Source organism: Mya arenaria, chromosome 5, assembly GCF_026914265.1.
Source record: "Mya arenaria isolate MELC-2E11 chromosome 5, ASM2691426v1".
Taxonomy (NCBI): domain Eukaryota; kingdom Metazoa; phylum Mollusca; class Bivalvia; order Myida; family Myidae; genus Mya; species Mya arenaria.
Window position 1 is genome coordinate 9,323,457 of NC_069126.1, and position 20,235 is coordinate 9,343,691.

Genomic DNA, 20,235 nt, shown 5'->3' on the forward strand with positions numbered 1-20,235 from the left:
GCGGAGGCGGTTACTAACAGTCTGCGGTGTAACATTTCTACCATGTAAACCCAAGGTTTGACTCGCTGTCGACGTCGCAGGTTGAAAACGATGCCTCAAATAACTCAAACTAATGTACCTAACCTGGCGGCGTGTGGTAACTCTAGATTTAAGATTCCGCCAGCGGTCAGTGACACTTACTGGAATTTGGACCAGATGAGCTGAATTGTCCGAAATTGTTTGTTGAATGTTCGGGCTACCTAAAATAGAGTTCAAACTTTGAGCATGTCATAAAATGAACACCACATTATGATTCAAATGTAAATTCAAAAATGTGATAACATACCTGTCTGAGAGATTGACCAGCTGCAACCATTCCAACCGCTCTACCATGCTCTTCTTTGGTCATTCTTGCCATTTTGTTATGTTTTTCAGTTCATAAAATGTGTATTGAACAAGTGTAGATCATCAAGTATAAAAACCACGGATTGCACGAGTAAATTTCACGCGAAAGGTGCACACGGCTAATTCGTTACACTCCAGTGCATTTGGTCAAATATTGAATATTTCATTAGTGCATACGAAAGGTCAAGTATAATTCATACATTTAATACTAGATTTAAAAAAAGAAGTTTCAAACATTTAAATTTATATCTTTTTAGGCTGTCTAATTAGAAATTTTGTTCAGTGTATTTGCTATTCTCAAAATAGCTAATCAACTTTGATAAAACATTGCTGTCACTCTTGATTGGTTTAAAGCCTGCTTTGTTTTGAAATGTTGATATTTAAGTTAATGCTTTTCTACATGCCTTTGTGGAAAATATTATCAGACCCGTATTTCATCGTGTTTTATATCGATTTTTGCTACTTGAAATGTTTTTAGGTAATGTGCTCTGTAAGCTTGTAAATCCTGTCCTGATACAAAAATAAAACATTAACATGTTTAACTTTCATCTGCCTTTGTGTCATTCATAAATTATATATTTTTGCCTTTATTTCTCAAAACATATCAAGTTGAACAATACATTTATTTCATTACGATGTTTTTTTTTTCAAACTGATAAAATGAATTTTGTGATCCTCATGATAATTGATATTCAAACATGAACATTTCTCAGAAGTAAATATTTAACAGAAGTTGAAAAGTATTCAATGTAATTCCAATGGAATCAAGACGTTTTGAGAAATAGGGCAACAGTTGTGACCTAATACTTCAAGAACTTTTTATCTTAAACTCTTGTCAGCTGCCAATTCATAAACTTTACGAGAAAATGGTTAATTAAAAGGTAGAACAAACATGCCATAGTGTTCTCTATTCATTGTGTAGTATCACGGAATCGATTGGAGTACTAAAGAATGGTTTGAACCCACAAACTGTTCATTATATTTTTATAGGTTCTACCATGAAAAGGTTTAAAAATTGACAAAAATATTAAACAAGACGACGATGAATAAGAAAACTGCCACTTACTCAGAAATGTTTAGTATTAACCAGATTAAATTCTTACAAGTACGGAGAGTACCCAATGACATGTTTGACATGTTCATTATAGCTTTGGTCAGTTTCCGCAATCAAACTTAATTAGACATTTGATTGATATGGGATAGAAAAAACAAGGCAGCTTACATTGTCTTTTGTAAAGGTAAAAAGGTATGTGAATTAATTATCAAAATGCGGTTTGATACTTGTTCCGATCACGATATCATTTTAGGGAAACAATACAATTCCAAGAATATATATTCTATATCATTATTATATATAATATATTTCAATTATATAAACAATGAACTACGATAAATATGAAAATATATTATATCATAAATATTTATATATATTTAAATTTATCGTTGTTCATGGTTTAATTAATTTACAAGAAAAATCAGTCATTGCAATATTTTAACAAATATATTTTTGAAGCAATACATCAAAGACGCGGCTGCATAGGTTTTAATGTGATACATACCATACATAGCTTATCATAATCCGAATAAAGGTAAGTGACAGTAATAAACGATAGCTCAGGAAAATGTTTCATACACATAAGGTCGATACCAGGATCGTACTCCCCTAATATCTGCCTATTTAAGTAAATTGAGCATTACACTGTTATGTTATTGTGGGTGTTTGGGGCTTCATAGAACGACACATGTTATGTGTTCTAACTATATTGTTTCAATGACTACTAAAATGTCATGAATGGCAGATGTATGCAGTATATATGATAACAAGGGGAGAAACTATGCATATGCATAAATAATGGCATACTCAAGTTGTCTGTACTAATATACTCTAATATACGCAAAGCGCTATACTTGTAGCCTGTGATACTCATCGCGAAAGCTTATGATAGGTAAGCGAGGACGTCAAACATAGCGACATTCAATATAGTGCTTTCCCTTTACGAAGTAAAATTTCCACTTCGTCTGACCAGCGACTAGTTATAAAAAGGGAGGTGATTATTATGTTAATTTTATGACAGCAGGTGAAGTGCCAACGTTAATTAATGTCGTCCATGTTATTTAAGAAGAACTAGTGAACATTCAGATCAATATCAGAATTACTTCATGGTTTTGATAAGAAAAAAACTGTCGAAAACGAAAGTCGAATTGTAATATCAGTGAGACAAATCACCTTCAAGCAGTAAGTTCAGCACTTTGAATTTGGTTAATTAACATGTTGATTGCAATTGGGCTTAGTAACAACGTCCAAACTACCAAGCGTTTTGATACTGCTGACTTAAGTTCAGCAATTATATCTACAGACGGCTTGTTGGCACTTTCTGGCCAGCGCTTTGCATCTAATATACAGGACTGACACGCATATAGCTAATAGAGATGGGTTAACAATAAAACATACGTAACAATAACGGCCAAATGCATATTTGAACTTTTCAGAAACTAAATGTTCTTAATATATATGAATATCTCTCCACTCACGGCAAAGGTGTCTGGAAACTGGTAACTGTTGAAGGAAATATGGACAGACCCTAGGAAATGACATGTCGCCATTTTTTCCTACAAGTAAATAACATGTATTACAACTTCAACCTTACAGTTTACTCAAAACTGATATGTACATAATACGGTATAAAGAACTTCTCCTGGTAAAATTCATTATTGTTCAACCACACAAGTATATTTCAAACAAATGTTTTTCTATGCTAAAGCAGTTAAAACATCTTGAAGTTCTTACATGATTTTGGTAATATATCCTTTTCTTTTTATAACCAATAAAACAAAAATCGGATTTACTTTAGATGCTTCTGTAGTACCATGGACATGTATGGAAATATACTTGAATTAAGAAATCATACCCGTTATAAACTGGAAGAGTATGCAACTTCCCTGATTTATCCAAACTTTTTTGTCAAACGTAACTAGTATCTAAAACCATTTAACCTTAAGTTTATGATTGCGAGTAAAACAGCATCTGGGATTTGTATGACCAAAAGGGTTGTATATAGTTATTTGATACTCTGTTTGTCCATCCGTCCGTCCCAACGGTTTCCGATCAATATCTGAAAAAAGTTTAGGCCCAGGTTTCTTAAACTGTGTAGGCGGGTAGGTCATACCAAGCAGATAACACCTTTTGAGGCCAGTTGGTCAAAGGTCAATGTCGTGGTGATCTTAGCATTATATTCAGCTGACAATCGGTTGCCGATCAATATATGAAAAACACTTAGGCACAGGGATCGTAAACCTTCTAGGTAGGCAGGTCATGATGTCAAGGTCGTGGTAACTTCCAGTTTGAAAATCGGTTAACATTTAATATCTGAAGAACGCTTTAGCTCAGGGACCTCAAACGTATAATTGGTCATGATGAGCAGATGAACCATTATAAGTTTGACGTCAGTGGATCAAAGATCAAGTTGGTGATGACCTTAAGCTTATAATCGGTTTTCGATACGCTATGGTACAAACTTTGTAGGCAGGTAGGTAATGACTAGCAGATAAACCCTAGTACGTTTGAAGTCAGTGGGTCAAAGGTCAAGGTAGTTGCGGCCGAAGCTGAAAACACGTAGATTCCCATTAATGATTAAAAAACGCATAGGCCCTGATATATACATTACTTGCACCCTAACTATTTTGACGTCAGTTGGTCAAAGGTCAGAGGTCGTGGTGACTTTGCGCTAAAATCAGATTTCGTTCAATAACTGAACAATGCTTGTATCCATGTACCTCAAATTTGGTATGCTAGTGAACTGCATCTGCTTTTTTTGCAATGTTTCAAAAACATTCGCGGCGTCTTTGATGCTTTGCATTACAAAAAGTCTTGAATTGTAATGTATATAGCGTTCAATTTCAATTTGCAATGTTATTATTTGCGCTTGCGATTTTCCCCCATGTAGTTGCGTTTTTCAGGATCAGCCACCAAGATCGCATACATGTATATGTGTTAATATAGCCGGATAGTTTGTATATATCTGAAACATGATGATTACATTTCATTTCTCCTTGTCTAGTTATTAGTGTTTCAGTTTCGTTTGCATTTTGTTCTCATTAACTCGCCTTGATAAAGGAGCATTTAAGCATGACTACAGCATTCCTTTTTCGGCCATTAGGCAGCCTGAATTCACACTGACTTCCTGTGACGCGAACCAAAAAACATAAGAGAGATCATCTTTTCAGGATAAAAACATCTAGTAAACCCCCAATAACAGTAAACATGTCATTTTCGCACTTGCGTTAATACCTCATTAACAAAAAAATGGTTTCGGGTCGTGCTAAACAGCTGACCAATTAGCTGACGATATAAAAATAGAGGGATACTGCTAATCAATTGCTATCCATATATCTAAAGAAGGGGATTCTTACTAGTGAAATGAATGTAGTATGGAGAGTTGTTTTATGTTCCATCATGTTGTATTAGTTTGTTAAATATTATTTCATGATGATATTTTATTAAAGTTGATATTTTTTTATATTTTATAATAGCGTTTTGTTGCAAGCTACAAGTAAACTTGCTTACTTGTACTTTTATTTCTAATAATGTTTTCTTTGTTTATTCTCAGAGTTAGTACAATTGTACTTTTCATTATGAATCTCTATGATCACACAGTTTTAAACCTTTTATTTGCTAAGGCAGACTGTGTGGGTATTTTATAGTTTTATACAATAACTGCATTATATCTTTGAAAGGTTTTCGCATTAGGCACTCTGAATTGTATTCCTTTGTCTGCATATAGAGTTGGGATCCCTTATCATAGAAATACTCGGGGTTTACCTAACAGTTTATTATTAATTATTTTATTCTTAAGTTTCCTGAAGTTAATGCCTACTTTGATCAGATTTACCATTTACGTTGTAACTTAATTCGGGATTGTTGGGATGAGAGTGAGGTTGTGCACACAAACTAGTTTAAACCCCCAGTAAATTTTACATTTTACTGACCGTTCCAAGGCGGCACTTGAGAATCCTTGATAAACACCCCTAGTTTTATATATTATTATTTATATGTTGTTTGTAGAGTTTTGTGTTGTTGTTCCATGATTCTGGTTTGTGATTTGTTAGTGTGTTCTATGTCATTGACGTTGATCCTGCGCCATTAAACGGGATTAATGTTTTAACTTTCGACTACTGGACTTGTTTCTGAAGATTTTTATATAAATATTGCTACCTTCAAGGTCGATTTTTATAGTCTAAAAGAATGTTTTTAAGAACAGTTCTTGTTGGTCATATATTGACGCACTACAATAAATATTATGATACATAACATGGCGTTTGGTTACCTTTTTAGATGTGAAAACATTTCTGTATTGAAAAATACCACGTGTTTAGTCAAACATTGCAATACTCTATAACACTCTGCATGGTTATAATATTCCTTTCACCACGCCGAGCATTTTTTTAAGATAACTCTTGTATGCAACACAAATGTTTGATGATGTTAAAAAGGATTTTGTTTTGCTCCCTTCTTTATCCTTGCTTTAAGTAAACAACGTGATACTGATCAATACATTAAGATTGTTTTAATACATTAACCTGGTATACTTATTATCATAGATAAACAATGATACAGATGTGAAGTCACTTCAGCATTTGATTTTTGACATTTAATTTTCATCTATTATAGTCGTTACACCTTTTTCTATATTTTCGTTGACAAATTATTATCCGACCGTTTATTAAACTATACAATATTGTTCATCTTCATACAATCTAAATCATAATTTGATATATGTGAACATATGGTCGAACATTGTATTAGGAATGTATACGGAAATTGAAAAGACAATCACATAAATCCGAGTTTTGTTTCCTATATTAGACATCAAAACGGATATCAATTAAGTGTTTACAAATGCAGTACATGGTAAACAATATGACTTTGATCGTGTTTACGGACATAGTGAAAGTGACATATAAGTGATAGTTGTGCGCAGTTGTTCTTCATTTGGACCAAATCAATGATATCAAATATGAAAATGGACATTTTTGTGTTACTGTTTTGGTTTGCCTTACCATACTTTTGCATCTTTGTCGAAGGTAAGAGAAACATCACTTTGTTGTTTTTAAGCAATTGGAAGTTAAATCTAATTTTAAAATAAAAACAACTATTGTTTAGGCTGATCGTCGTTGATTTTCGATCGTAGGATTAACATCAACTTTATCAGGAAATGCAAAAAAAAATCATTTTTATTGTTTAATGTTTTACAGCTTTTAAAAAAAAATCGAAAATGCTGTGATTTTAATTGAGACCGTATCTCTGCTTTCTTTCACAGTCACCAAAGAGATAACCTAAACAACCCAGTCGTGCGACTTGTCTTGACACTTTTCTCACGACCGGTTACATCACTCAAGAAATGTTATATTCCAATGCCGCTAATACTTTTCTTATGAATGCAACAATCTGTGTAACGGCTATTCTTATCGTCGGAGAAATACAAATGGGATCCAGACTACCACAGTCTGCGTTTCCGTATGATACAAAACGTCTGATTTGTAACTGGGGCTCTAAAGCCTTAACTTTGATTGCGACTTTAGAAATACGAGTGTTGTAACTGATATATTTTGAACAACATTCGTAATTGCTGTGCTCCAAGTTATTAGAAGAGCTTTGTCGAACAGCTGTCTATGATTGACTGTATAAACCTTCGAGAAGTTGCCACGGTTTGTCAGACTGGATTCATTCGTTTGTGCTGTTTGTTTATAATATGCTTTCCGGTAGTTTGTAGAGATTTATGAGTATAATAAAATTGATATTTTTTCACTGTTTTGAAAATTAAGCCCGCTCTCAGTTCCAAATTAAACGTCAGCGCGCACAGGGCTGGACCACAAATTTTACGACGTCATTTCAGAAATGACGTTACGTGCGCATACAATTTATAATGAAATGGCTTTTAATTTCATTTTTAGGCAAATAATAAAAAGGAAAAATTGTTGTTTCAGTGTAAGATAGCATTATATGTCACCTCGTGAACAACTGTTACAAACAATTATCCTCTACTTATTAAAGTTCAGTATTTTTACAGTATAAATGATTTGTAACATTTAATACGTCATAAGTTGGTGCTGGCTCCGATTGACGTCATTTTTTTACTTTTGTTGTCATTGAAAAGTGTTGGGGTAAGACTGAGGTTGAGTACTAATGAACAAGCCAATTCACCTAGGTGATCACCTGTTTCGCTGTCTTTTCCAAGGGCGGTAATTTCAACATTTATTACAAATATATGTTTATGTGAATGTCGTCTGTGTTTGTTTATGTTGTGACGATGTGTTGCTCTCGATAAGTGTCTTTTCAGCCTTAACCGACTGCTTTCAAACAGGGAATTCGTTAATGATATGGCTACCAGATTTTATACTGTAGTTTCCATTGTATTATTAACACTCATTCAGTGTGAATCGACCGATTTCACCTGACCTTTCTATCTGTGCATTTGTTATGGGGAAGCATTTAAAGTCCTTACACTCATGATTGAAATACTTGCATTTATTGCATAACGATCGGCAATATGGCAACACCACCTTTTATCATTAATCTTGGAACATTTAACCTTATGTTTTTTTTAGAATTTATATAATTTACATGTGTAAGCAAGAATATTATTATCATTTTGTATCCATTTATATTAACAGGCGTCGGTGTTCCAGATGTTCGCATTCTAATAATAATTTAAAAAGAAAATATAAGACATAACATAAAAATGAAATACTATGCCGGCAGCATGAGTCGATCCCTAGGTACTGGCTTATGTAAACAGATGGTTACTAAACGTGTTATTTTACGTTTAACCTCAACTTTTTAATCAAACGTTGTCAACATTTAAAAGCGTATGTTAATATGTTCAATGTTTTTTTTCGCCATTATTCGATATAAGACAGAAGGTTAATTAGAAGCATTCAAGAGACCTAAACTATCTTTACATAAACATAAAAACATACACTGCATACTATTTAATTGGACTTAAAAATAATCGTTTTGGGCTGATATCTGTGAGGTATTTTACAAGTGACTAATTACAAGTATATGACTTTGTATTCGTATTTTCTTCAGCTTACCTAAAAAGCGTATACGCTTCATTTAATGCATGGTCTTTTAACATTTTAAGCTGAAATGTTATTGTTATAAATCATCTGATCTATTCAGGTAAAGTTCGAGTTCAAGCGGAACTTGCTATTGTTTTGTTCACATACGATTTCGTCTGTAAGTTGTTCACTCTTCTTTACAAATATTAAAACAGAAAATGGATATTTATATGATTTTTCAATGGGTTGATCTTTTCGACTTTTGCAACCTGGTGAAAAGTAAACTAATGGGCTTTCACAATACCAAAGTGGGTTGGAACGGAGACAAATTAAACGCTTCCTACTATCGTGCTTATATAGTTTTAAGGCACACTATACATTCTTTGCGATATGATTTGGTGTAATAAGTAGTTCAGCAAATTCTTCAAGGGAATATATAATCACAGATTGTGTTTTTAATTTTGTTTGCAGGTTTACGTTAAAGTCCTTCGACAATATAAAAATGATAGTGTGCCAAAATGTTCCAATCAATCCAATCAACAATACCAAGATTGTGTCATTTTGAAAGAGATTGTTTTCAGAATAAGAAAGATACGAAACAAAAAGCGATAACAAGTGACTAATATGATCTTCCTTGTTACAAAAATAAATTTTCTTTCTTACACAAAAAAGTAATTTAAAAAAGCCGCATGCAATTATTAATTAGAAAGAAACATTCCGACACCTGATACAAATCCATTTGGCATCTCAAAATAACTACATATATGAAAGGACACCTGTATTATTCTTTACAACGTTCATACCAACTCTTGACTTGTAGACATTCCTTAAACATCAATTGTACCGTTAACGATTTAACTGCATTTATCTGTAAATACTATGATAGAAGTACTTTCTTTACCCTCATTCTAAACTCATCGTGATACTCATAAAATGTAGTACTATTTTCAGGTCATCGCTATTACGTTTCGGAACAGGAAACACAATGGGGACACTGCAACTGCACCCTGACTCTCCCAACGCTTGATTTCAAAGAGCTTGGTATCTTTGCTGAAACAGATCATTATGAAAATTTGTCATTGCCTGAAAAGGGTTTATGGATTGGTTTATTCCAAGCTCAGCTCAGTTTTTCATATGTCGGTAAGAATATCGTTTTTGTTTTGATTTTTAACCACTCCTACAAAATTTTAGAAGGTGTGTGCGTGAACGCGTGAATGCATGCGTACGTAAGATATCTGGATTTTGATACATGCCACTATACAATAACATAAGTGATTTGTGTCTTAAGCTTTTATTATATAATTGTCAACTTTGCGAATATATTGAGAGGTACGTACTTATACACTGCATTATCAATAATGAGGGTCACAGTGATTTGAGGACAGGTGGACGACTTTTGTCTTGTTCATATCCTCGGATTAAGCCCAGAATTGCTAAAGCTTGACCGGATGGGTCATTACAATCATGCATTATCATTTATAAATCATTAATTTTAATCATAAATTGAAAGTAAATCGAGTCAATATGTTGCGTAATATGTTTTAATTGTTGGAACTCCATCTTAAGGAGAATGTAAACAAAAACACTTTATCAGGTTCAACTATTCATGGAAAAAATACTTCTAAATACCTAAGTAACGGGTCCAATTGTCAGAAAAGTTCATAAATCCCAATCAATGGAGTCCGCTTGGTTAACAACAACTGTCCAAAAAAATTCGTCCTCTCCATTGCAAACAAAAGAAGTTGTGATATGAATGCGAAGTTCCATCCCTTAACATAGTTTACAGTTTCGGGTAATATTGTCTTACTTCTGTCAATTTTTGCGACAAAATACTAAGGGGAAAATGTTTGGAAGACGTGAGTTTGTCATAATTCTTCAATGCATTTAATAAACATAATATCAATCCATATATAAAGATGATACGTTCTGAAAATAGAAAAGATTAGCAATGTTTAGTACAAAACATATGACTATTCTTGTAATATTAAAGACATCTTATAACATGTCTGTTGCATTTGGTATTACGCATAAAGGTCAAGTAATTGTCTAGTGGCGTTAAAGTATAAAATACATACAATAACATAACAATACACATATAATAAACAAACACTTAATCACAGTTAACATTTATCACATACAAAGTCTAAGGGACTGAACTCCTTGTTCTCTCACTCTTAGCTTCCACCATGACTACCGTTAACTCTGGTTATGAAAACCAAAAACCATGAATGCAACTTTAAATATAAAGAGCACTTGGTAAAGTATGATATTATTGAAACCACTCCTCAACAGTCTCAAACCACGAAAATACATAATTAATTACAGCAAATCAACCAAATGCAAGTTTACATCTTCAATATATTGCAAACACCAATACAATAGTTAAAACACCAAGTACAAACACTACTGGCCACATTAGTTTCCTAAACTTGGAGAATATAAAAGAAGAGCTTCCACTTAACTTTTCAAAGGGAGGGAAATTTTTGCACACAGATCACCTGACCAATGACATCACTTAACATGTAAGACATTGAACTGACCATGGTCTAAGGGAAGTAATTCTAAAGTTGCAGTCAAGGTCTTCATGAATTGTCTCCGTTAAACTATCTAAAATATCATCTGGGCTACAATTGGACTAAATCAAATAACATGATTTTCCAAGAGTATCAGTATGGCCCTAAATTGCGCACCTATCAACCCACTGTGGTTTTGATGACCATTACATTGTGCTCTAGGTTGCTCTAAAATGAATAATAGCGGCGCTCACATCGTGCAAAATATAAGTGAGTGCAGATGGAAGAGTCACTGCAATACATTTGCAATAAGGAAAATAGACAATGAGGTAAGTATTTCCTTACAAAACACCTTTCTTAGTTTCTCACTTTGTAAATGGCTTAAAATTTCATGAACATGTTTTTGTTTTATATTTTGCTTAAATTTTAAATTTATATTATCAACAAAGTGCTTATATTATTCGGAGTACATTCATTATATTTGCCTGACTGATGCTCATAGATTATATAAAAATAGTTTGCTGAAAATGTTTTTATTCGTTAACGTTGGCAGGACATCGAATGCAAGTGTTTTGACATTTCCGTTTTTGCTGGAGAAACGGAATGCACATCAACATGCATGTCAGCTTCAGCGGATAAATATACATGCGGCCAACAAGGACAACAATATTTCTCCGTGTACACAGTGGAAAACGGTAACATATATGCTTTACTTATTTGATATTTTTACACATGCAAACAAGCTTGAATGGGATTTATTTGAGTCATTTTTGGGTGGCTCGTTCGGTTGGATGCAAAATAATCTTAGTAGAGAGTCTTTTACCGCGTTAGTCTGATCATTTTAAAAACTGGTCCACATGGTCACCATAAGATTAACTAACGCCTGAACTATTGCAAGCGGGGTACCCTTGAATTAATTTGATTTTAACACTTAAACATTATATATTGTGGTGCGTACTACTTCAAATGTGACTTGGTACACGATATCACCATGTATTGTATTAGCCTGGCACTTTTTGGTGTGCCAATGGCGAGGGGTCATACCACTATGTTCCATTTAATAAAAGCATACAAGTATCGGAGTTTTTGAAGCCACAGATAACGGTAATTTTGATACTCGGTACATACCTTTACTAAGATTTAAACTAGATCCTGATATAAGTTTGTGAGGGTAGGGCAAAACGTCTTATTTAAATTTGCCATTGGAATTAAATGTAACACATATTACTTTATTGGAGTTTGTAGAGAGAACTCTGCTCACAAAAGTCATTAGTCATGTTCATTACACTTTAAAGCGTACACTGGTGGCTTCTTGTATATTTGAATTAATGGGGTAATCTTTCATGGGTTAAAGGTGACTAATTTGATTCTTAGTGGATATCATCACCGTGCCGTAAACAAGTGTATTCCATCAGCCATGGCCTAGTCGTCTTAGAGTTATTTAAAGAATAAAGTCATAATCGGGGTATGAACGCAGTGGGGTTGTTTAAAAAGCGTGGAGTCAAAAGGCCTCCACGCGTACATAACATTTCTCATTCATTCCGTAAATAGAACGACCCGACCGTAACCATATACAGTTTATCATATGACGTTATATTAATGCGGGAAAAAATGAACCACTTCATAGTTGATACGTTAAATAACTTAAAACGTTAGTGACAACAAAACATTTCAAAAATCATAAATGAATACTTTTCAATATGTTGATTATAGTTGTTCGTGGCCTGCTGACACAATACAAATAATGACAAGATCAACAAATTTCATTTGTATTACTACGCGACGATTTTCAATCTAAACGAAGCCGAAGATTTTGCGTTTATCGGAACCAATTAGCAGCCGAAAGGCTGTTCACTTCAAGAATGAAAGTTAATGTGTATATATATTCCCTTGAATTTAGCTTTTATACTTATGGCTACATATGATTTTATAAAGCAAACTACTCCAGGCTAATTTGTAGTTGTATCGACCATATACACTAACAAGAGCCGTCGTAAGACAGCGCGCTCAACTACGCCGCTTTGAATACAATAACGATGTAATGTTACCAAGTTTGGTCTCTTAATGTCAAACCTAACTAAATTTATTCGATACATAAGATGACTTTGATACTGCCCTCCCACCAGCCCGCCCGAACTATGACGCAAGTCATTTAAATAACTTGATTTCCCATTATGAAAATGTGGTTAAGAATATACAAATATGCCTTTCAAAAGAAACAAAAATATAAAAAATCAAGGGCAATAATTTGTATTTAGGGTTAAAATGGAGTTATGTTTCTTGTTGTAAGATGGTCTTAAATAATTTTGAATTTTATTAAGTGCATTGAAAAAATGGAATAGAAGTTTTTTTATTAAAATCCCAACTTGCCCTTAACTTTTACTTTAACCTAAGTCAATCAGGGGCCATAACTTGTATTAAGGATATGGAGTTATGTAACCTCATTGGGTAACGGTCCTGAACAATTGTGAGAAGTATTAAGTCAATTGAATGAAGGGTATGGAAGTATTTAATAAATATCCCGACCTGCCCTAAAACTTTAACCTAAGTTCCATAGTCAATAAGGGACCATAAATTGTATAAAATATCATATGGAGTTATCTCATTATGTGATGGCTCTGAACAACTGTGGGAAGTATTAAGTCAATTGAATAAATGGTATTGGAGTTTTAAGTGAAAATCCCAAATTGCCCTAAAACTTTAACCTAAGACAATCAGGGGCCATAACTTGTATTAAGGATAATATGGGATTATGTAACCTCATTGTGTGATGGTCCTGAACAACTGTGTGAAGTATTAAGTCAATTGAACAAAGGGTATAAAAAATATTAATAAATATCCCAACCTGCCCAAAAACTTTAACCTAAGTTCCATAGCCAATCATGGGCCATAATTTGTGTAAAGAATATTATAGAGTTATCTAACCTCATCATGTGATGGCCCTGAACAACTGTGTGAAGTATTAAGTCAATTGAAAGAAGGGTATTGGACTTATAAGTGAAAATCCCAACTTGCTCTAAAACTTGAACATGAAGACGTGTATATGATAAGAAGGTTTCTATATTCGTTTTCGTCTTTGCCAATATACCTAGAATGTTCAAGTGGTAAAACCAAAAGTAAACTTTACGTGCACCTGAACGAGCTTTAATGCACGAGAAAAACCACTTCGTATCGTATTTAGTCACGTTGTTTTTTTAAAAATAAAATAATTCGTCGGACTTGAAGTTAATGATAGCTTACACAATTAAATTTGTTTGTTGTATATAATTTATGTAAACCTTTGTTCTATATGTTTCTTTGTATTATGTTCTGATTATAATGTGTCATATATCGGAGGAAATAAAGAATCTCTCTCACTCTCTCACTCTCTCTCTCTCTCTCTCTCTAAAACAAATGTATATTTATTCAAATTTCTTCTAACTTTCCAGTTCCGGTTTCACAGTGCCTAGATCCCTGTTACACTGGAAAAACAAACTGCCTTGGATATAACAACAAACTACTTTCGTGGATACCTTGCAATGGAAGGTTGAAACGAAACATTTATTGCAGCGATCAGCCTTTTTATGGTAAATTATATATAAGTTTTGAATAATTATAACCACGGAAGTACAATCTCGTATCATCTGAAGAACTCGAGATTGATTTGAAGCATATCCTGAATTGTTACAACTATTTATTTCTAAAAAAACGTTTGACGGCAATTTAGGGTTCGTCTTCTAGTCGTTCAAATTCGAAATTATTGTAACTTTTCTCATGAGCCTACTTAAACATTTTTAATATATAATGGTTAGTCCCTTTAATTAGAATTACTCACAATATATACCTCTCCCGCTTTATATTTCAAAGTTTAATTAAACAAAAATATTTTTGAAAGCCACGGATGCAAAACTTAATGTGGTTAATGCCGGGAACAAGTCCTGGGAAAGGGCTGGAGAAAAATGCTTTGAACAAAACCACTATCCAGCAACGTTCAGACACATCGACTCTTCGAAAATCTCAGAGGCAAAATTGAAAAGGTTTCAATGGACTGGAGTAATCCGGATAAATTCGCTACTAAGATTGGACGGTGTGTATTAAAACCCGAAATTTAAAACCATGAATGTTTTCGTATATAAAACATTTAATAAGTTATTGACTTCGTAATACATGCAGGCACAACATAAGTCAAAGGATGTAAACAATAGTCTTGGTTTCCAAAGTTCCAATCAGTCTATTCCCTGATATTCCGTCTGTTTCAGAAAAGACCACCACCTTTGAACCAATACAGTATGCATATGTCACACTGGATGATATGAAAGTGAGGTTCGAAGACAATGGCACGATAAAAAGGAACAGTCTTTGTGAGACTCGTTAGTATTGCCTTTTTAACAACATATTTGCAACTGCTTTCGGTTTTACAAATGTATCCATAAAAACCAAGTAGTTATTGTCGCAGATCTTATTGATCAGTTTAAGTAGTCATCAAAGACTCTGTTGTATTGAGAAAACGTTCTTTATTTTGCCGTGTGAATGGACCATTTTATCTTTCAGCTGATTTGATCAGAACAACTGTTGCTTCACCAGATATTCATTCGACATCAACATCTAAACGTACGGAAATGACAACACAAGATAAGGCTAAGAGAGGTAGGTGGAATACTAATTAAATTGGTTACTGCTCCTACTTGTTCTACTACTACTACTGCTGCTGATGTTGCTGTTGTAGTTACTGCCGCTGCTTTTGATGTTCTGCTGCTGCTGCTAATGCTGCAACTACTACTACTATTTCTACTTCTACTTCCACTTCCACTTCCACGATCACAAACTTGTCCACCAACACTACTAATACAGAGTTTCCATGTAGACTTTATTGGCAATGTCAATAGTTTAAAAAAATCTCATTAATTTCTTTTACGTTATATTAGATCGCAGGTATTTCATCCGGATTAAAAAACCACAATCGAGGGTGAATGTGAATTTCATTTTTGACAAGTAAAAATAAAGTGTTTTGTTTTTGTGAAATGTAAAAAAAAACGTTTGGGTGTGTGTTTTGGATAAAAGCAAGCGGGAATAAGAATCGAAAAAAATTCTGGCTTTTAAAATGGATAAATTCAATTACAAATGTCCTATTGTTTCAGTTGAAACACAAATTCCGACTACGGGGATATCTGCTGGCGTTTCATCTGCCGTCGTTTTAGTGATATTAATCGTCATTATCATCCTACTGTGGAAGAGGTGAACAATTCTTGTTTTCCTGTTAACTCAATATGATAATACAACGGAAAGTACTTGGACAAACCCAGCAGACAACACATTGCTAAGATCGTGTTTGTTAAGGGACACGCAAGACGACAAACAAAGTCAACATTGTCAGTTTGTCCTGTCACTTGCAAATAAATTGACACAATAAGAGGGTGACTAATCATACTTGCTGTACAAAGTCCGTGAACAACGTGTTTTTTTCTACCGTGAGTTATATAGGTGTCCAGTTCTGCAGACTACTTTTAAAATTATAAAAAGGATATTTTAAGTGCTTTTTAACAGGAAAACTGAGGTTCAACAGTTCAATGTTAATATATAACAGACAATCTTTTCTTCAATTTAAAACTGAGTTAATAGGTCAATGACGTCATGTTGATTGCGTAGTTATATATAAACAAAACATTAGCGTAGATTGAGAAAATAAGAGTGTTGAAAAAGGTTTTATATGCGTAAACTTGAGGTACGACGTGTATTTTTTTAGATCTTTAGAGACGTGTTGTGTATGAGTAAAATGGTTTTGTTATTTCACCGCACTAATCCAGTCAACATAATGCATTTTGTTTTATAATATCAGTAGATTGAGAAATGACCCTAGGCAGGCCATAGTCGGGGAGCCGAAAATGACGAAATGAATTTTCAAAATAGGTGTATCTGTAAATGAACAAAATTCTGCTGAGCTTTTTCAGAAATGATTATTTAAAAGCATGAACGTATGTAAAATATATTTCAAATTCGACGAGCTTTTTCCTTTGACATGTTGAGTGGTATTAACTTATTTTACAAAAGGAAAAATCCTTTTAAACAGATGATGATAATGACAGAAGTCATAAAAAAGTTATTTACTTTTAAAGTAGTATATCTGATAAACACTGGCCAATGTTTGGACTATAAATGAGTCTTAGTCATGGTGTTATATATACAATCCATGCTGAAATCTCTTGTGTTAGAAATGCATAACTATTACTTGTTCAAAAATCAGAAATAATATATGAATCATAAATGTGTATGTCAGAGAAATGGATTGTTTCATATCAAATGACAACCTATATTATAGCAGACGGAACAAATACCGTCTTCCGATGTGGTTTTTTTTTCAAATGTTACACATAAAATTGCATTTAACAATAGGTAATATATACAGAAAATTCATGAAAAAATAGTCACTTAAAACATTTGCTAATATGATAACTACGTAACTGCCTATATGAATATATCGTTTACTCTCGATCCAATTATACGGATTAAATCAGTTTCAGTCGAAAAAAATGGGCAATGCACAACTATTCAAGAACACTTCATTTTTGTTCATTTTAAAGTGTAATAATCTTGAAATCGCGGCAAATAATTATTCAAGGATATATTCAAAAAGTCTAACAACTGTCAGATACTCACTATCAATGAGTTTAAAGTCTAACCCAATAAAGCAGGAGAGTTTTTTGAAAGTGTATAACAATTCTTATTTACAACGGTTAAAAACAATTCGTAAAAACATACCTTTTAATAAAGAAGGATTCCTTCTTTCGGTCAGCGTTCAATAAAATGTCAATTGGGCCATGCCATTCATGGCTTAAACGCTGTGTTTACGTGTGTTAAGTTAGTAAAACGCCTGTAACTGTACACATTTAGAGACATGTGTTGACTGTCTGTGTGGTTGTGTACGTGTGTGCCTCTCGTTAAGTTTCAATATGCCCGTTAACAGTCTTCGTCAGGATGACGGCTGGGATTGACCTTGTTGTTTCTATTGTATTCTTAATCTTAAGATCTGCTTCCCATTTAGACATTAATCGAAAATGACATGAAAAAATTAAAATGTCAAATATGTATCTCTTTTTCAAGTTGTACCATGTATAGGAAAATATATGTATGAACTAATTTGACATTTGACCAGTAAAGTTTCTATAAAAAGAAGTATAAGCTCTATTTCTTTAAAATAAGAAATATGATCTATAAAAAGCAAAATTTATATTGCAGGGGAGCGCTAGGTTGTTTTAAGGGTGATACAAAGACACAACCAAATAAGGAAACTCCAGTGCAGTACATAGATACAGAGTTAACCGAGCCACAAACACGTGACCATTCAAAGCCATATCATAATCAAGATTATTCTATGAATGAAGAATTGCCAATTTCGACTAAAAACAATTATTCAGGAAAACAACAAAGGATGGACGATAATGTGGACGTTAACAAGGTGTTGAACACTGACAGAAATCCACACAAAAATCAACAAATTGCTTATGTACACAACAACACCAATCACGCACTGGACGAATATGACCATCTTAACCAATCAGGCTTCCCAGACCACGTTATTTCTCAACCAATAAACGACTATGACTCCACGACCACCGCAATAGGTAACTCCCACGAGGATACATATAACCATTTGAATGAACGTCCAAATCAAAGACTGTATACGGAGAAGATCTACGGAGTACAGGACAAAATCAAAACTACAGACATCTATAACCAACTGAATGAACGACCCGAGCAGAAACACATAATGGAAGACATGTATGGACTGCATGGCGAATACGAAACCGAAAATGAATATGATATTACCGTTGATACACCAGTCAAGTGCAAAGACACATCAGAGAAAGCTAATATTATTAACTATGACATTATAAACATAAATGGTAAAGATACAATGTAGTCGTAATACATATCGTCTAATGTCTTTTACAAATTGTGTGCGACATTGTGCTACATCCATGAATTGTGACTACAAAAGCGGTTTCGTACATGTACACGTTTAGTATAACCTTGTTAACAATGCATATCCTACTTGAATAAAAAAACAGTTTCCTTGTGCAAACAAGTTATCCATATCAAAAGTATGCATATTTGCTAATGTGTTAACCACATGTTTGTCAGGCTTCAATATTTCGAGCAAACTTCAAACGTTTCAACAAACTTGTCTACATACCAATGTTATAGCATTTTCCAAATTTATGTATATATATATATATATATATATATATATATATATATATATATATATATATATATATATATATATATATATATATATATATATATATTATATATATATATACATAAAAATATATCTTTTCTGTTGTCCGTATTTATTTTTTTTTTGTTGATCGACACAAAGCTCTTCATTCTCAAAAAAAAAATTCTAAAGCAAAAAATGCAATTTGGATTTTTACATTTCTGAATAAAACATGTTCTTTCTCTAAACATTTTTATAAGATAGTGTCCAAAGATTTTAATCCACAATAAATATAAATGTCGTGGGCTATAAACTTATTTTGGTTAAATGCACTTGAATTGCTTTTGATGATACTATACCTTACGGCACAGTGACGGAATATTTAAAAAAAAAAACAATCTTCAGGTTGATATAACGTTGTTCTGTGTAGCAATATTATAGTACGTTCTTTTTTATGTTGTGTTGATCGTCAATGCTCATTTGTCAATTGAATTGAAATGTTAACTTTCCTCCTGGCTCCCATTCACAGAAGGGTCACAGAAATCAGAAACATTAAAACTGCGACTGACAGTGGCGGGCCTCCACCCTCGATATCGTGTTTGACTAATGTACAAGACAAATAGGTCAGGACCCAATTTCAAAAAATAACTTAGATTATGATATTGTCCATAAAACAGGCCAAAAGCAAGAATGGACAGGACGTGCGCATTTTATAAAGGGAAGACATTTCCTCTCCTTGATAGAATAGACAGATGTCAAAAGAGTCAGACAGTCAGAAATTGTCTTGATAAATATGATTTCAGAAAACACCGGCTAGTGCTGCATGCGACATAAAAAATAATCTGTAATTACCTTTTATGGTTAGGAAGTTGCCTCTTTGTTTCACTGTAGAAGATTTGTTCATTGATCATTAATATGACTTTATATTTTGTACATGAAACATCACTTTCCTTTGACGACTTGACTTAAGACTTTGTACACGTAACATCGCCTCCCTACGAAGAACGTACGTAGCAAGTAACAATGAATTTTGTTTAAAACTGTTAAAGCTACAGAGCGGACATTTATGCATAGCCTGTT

At 33.4% G+C, this 20,235-nt stretch overlaps 1 protein-coding gene across 2 annotated transcripts; it reads left to right on the plus strand.

Moving 5' to 3' along the window:
• The first annotated feature begins 6,311 nt into the window (after positions 1–6,311).
• Positions 6,312–19,113, plus strand: LOC128234856 (uncharacterized). 2 transcript variants are annotated; one of them, XM_052949403.1, is made up of 10 exons: positions 6,312–6,465; positions 9,397–9,585; positions 11,181–11,287; positions 11,512–11,653; positions 14,387–14,524; positions 14,833–15,024; positions 15,197–15,307; positions 15,489–15,584; positions 16,076–16,172; positions 18,171–19,113. In XM_052949403.1, the coding sequence occupies exons 1-10, from the start codon at positions 6,387–6,389 to the stop codon at positions 18,853–18,855; spliced, it is 1,836 nt and encodes a 611-aa protein (XP_052805363.1). In that variant the 5' UTR covers positions 6,312–6,386; the 3' UTR covers positions 18,856–19,113. The 2 variants fall into 2 exon arrangements, with proteins under 2 accessions (XP_052805363.1, XP_052805364.1); XM_052949404.1 differs by lacking the exon at positions 14,833–15,024.
• Positions 19,114–20,235: the final 1,122 nt, after the last annotated feature.